The sequence below is a fragment of the Propithecus coquereli genome, unplaced genomic scaffold (assembly GCF_000956105.1).
Source record: "Propithecus coquereli isolate 6110/MARCELLA unplaced genomic scaffold, Pcoq_1.0 Scaffold656, whole genome shotgun sequence".
Classification (NCBI taxonomy): Eukaryota; Metazoa; Chordata; class Mammalia; order Primates; family Indriidae; genus Propithecus; species Propithecus coquereli.
The window spans coordinates 276143-277807 of NW_012152574.1; the positions used below are offsets into that span (position 1 = coordinate 276143).

General features: G+C 40.4%; 1 protein-coding gene across 1 annotated transcript; it reads left to right on the forward strand.

Moving 5' to 3' along the window:
- The first annotated feature begins 291 nt into the window (after positions 1 to 291).
- LOC105823024 (olfactory receptor 2G3-like) lies at positions 292 to 1248 on the forward strand. Its single transcript, XM_012660103.1, has one exon. The coding sequence runs from the start codon at positions 292 to 294 to the stop codon at positions 1246 to 1248; it is 957 nt and encodes a 318-aa protein (XP_012515557.1).
- Positions 1249 to 1665: the final 417 nt, after the last annotated feature.

Sequence of the window (1665 nt, forward strand, 5' to 3'; positions counted from 1 at the left end):
GTCTCACTGGAGATAAGTGATATCTCATTGTGGTTTTAATTTGCATTTCCCTGATGATTAGAGATGTTGAGCATTTTTTCATATGTTTTTTGACCATTATTCTGTCTTCTTTTGAAAAGTTTCTGTTCATGTCCTTTTTAATAATCACCTTTTTTACTTTTCAGAGAAATCTCACTCATTTAAAAAAAAAAAACTTCATTTAAGAATTTACTTCAAATATTGTATACAAATAGTGGTATTTCCCTAGATTGAATTCCATACGCCCATTTTTCTGTTTATCATAGAGGACTGATGGAACAAAACAATGAAACGTCTGAGGAAAGTTTCATTTTACTTGGATTCTCAGATCAGCCTCAGATAGAGGTCATCCTTTTTGTGGTAGTTTTGATATCCTATCTTCTGACCTTGGTAGGCAACACAGCCATCATCATGGTCTCCTGCCTGGATGCTAAACTCCACACACCTATGTATTTCTTCCTCACCAATCTTTCCTTTCTTGACCTTTGCTTCACTACCAGCATTGTTCCCCAGCTATTGTGGAACCTGAAGGGACCAGACAAGACCATCACACCCACTGGCTGTGCCATACAACTCTATGTGTCCCTCTCCTTGGGCTCCACCGAATGTGTCCTCCTTACTATCATGGCATTTGACCGCTACGTAGCTGTCTGCAGACCTCTCAATTACACTACTGTCATGCCCCCGTCATTTTGCAAGGCTTTAGCAGGAATAGCCTGGCTCAGTGGAGTAGGAAACACACTCATCCAAGGCACCATCACCCTTCGGCTGCCTCGATGTGGACATCGCCATCTCCACCACTTCTTGTGTGAGGTGCCTGCCATGATCAAGTTGGCATGTGTTGACATCCAGGCAAATGAAGTCCAGCTTTTTGTGGCCACGTTAGTTCTCCTCCTTTTTCCTATGGCATTGATATTGGTCTCCTATGGATTCATTGTCCAAGCAGTGATAAAAATTAAGTCAGCCAAAGCTTGGCGCAAGGCCCTGGGGACCTGTGGCTCCCATCTATTAGTAGTGGCCCTCTTCTTTGGGCCCAGTTCAGCCATATACATTCAACCAAAGAGATCCTATGGCCACAGCCAGGGCAAGTTCCTCACACTCTTTTATACCGTTGTGACTCCCACACTCAATCCTCTCATATACACTCTGAGGAACAAGGATGTGAAAGGAGCCCTGAGGAGACTGCTGAGGAGAGAACAAAATTCCCAATGGAAAAATCAGGAGCAGTGACTTTCTGTGCTGGAAAGTGAGTTAAGAGACCAAACATTAACTGATTCTCAAGTATGTATATATTGTATGTGGTGCCTGCCTCTCTGGCTATATTTACATACAATGTGGCTAACATGGTCTGGAAAAAAGAAGCGTATATAGATTCAACTTGTATAGCTAAGGAACCTCGTGAGTGTGTGTGTCATAAATGTTTTCACTCTCTTACTTAATATTTTTGAAGAGTTGAACCATGTACTAAGACTGGGAGATTTTGTGAACTACCCAATACATTGTACTTATATATGTGTTAGGGGATTAAAATAATGATTAATTTTCAAATGGGAAATTTAAAAATATATATTAGTGTAAAAAAAGTATTATAGTATTTCTTTTGTAAAAGAGGTCCAGTGTAATATTATTTAAAACATTTCGTACACC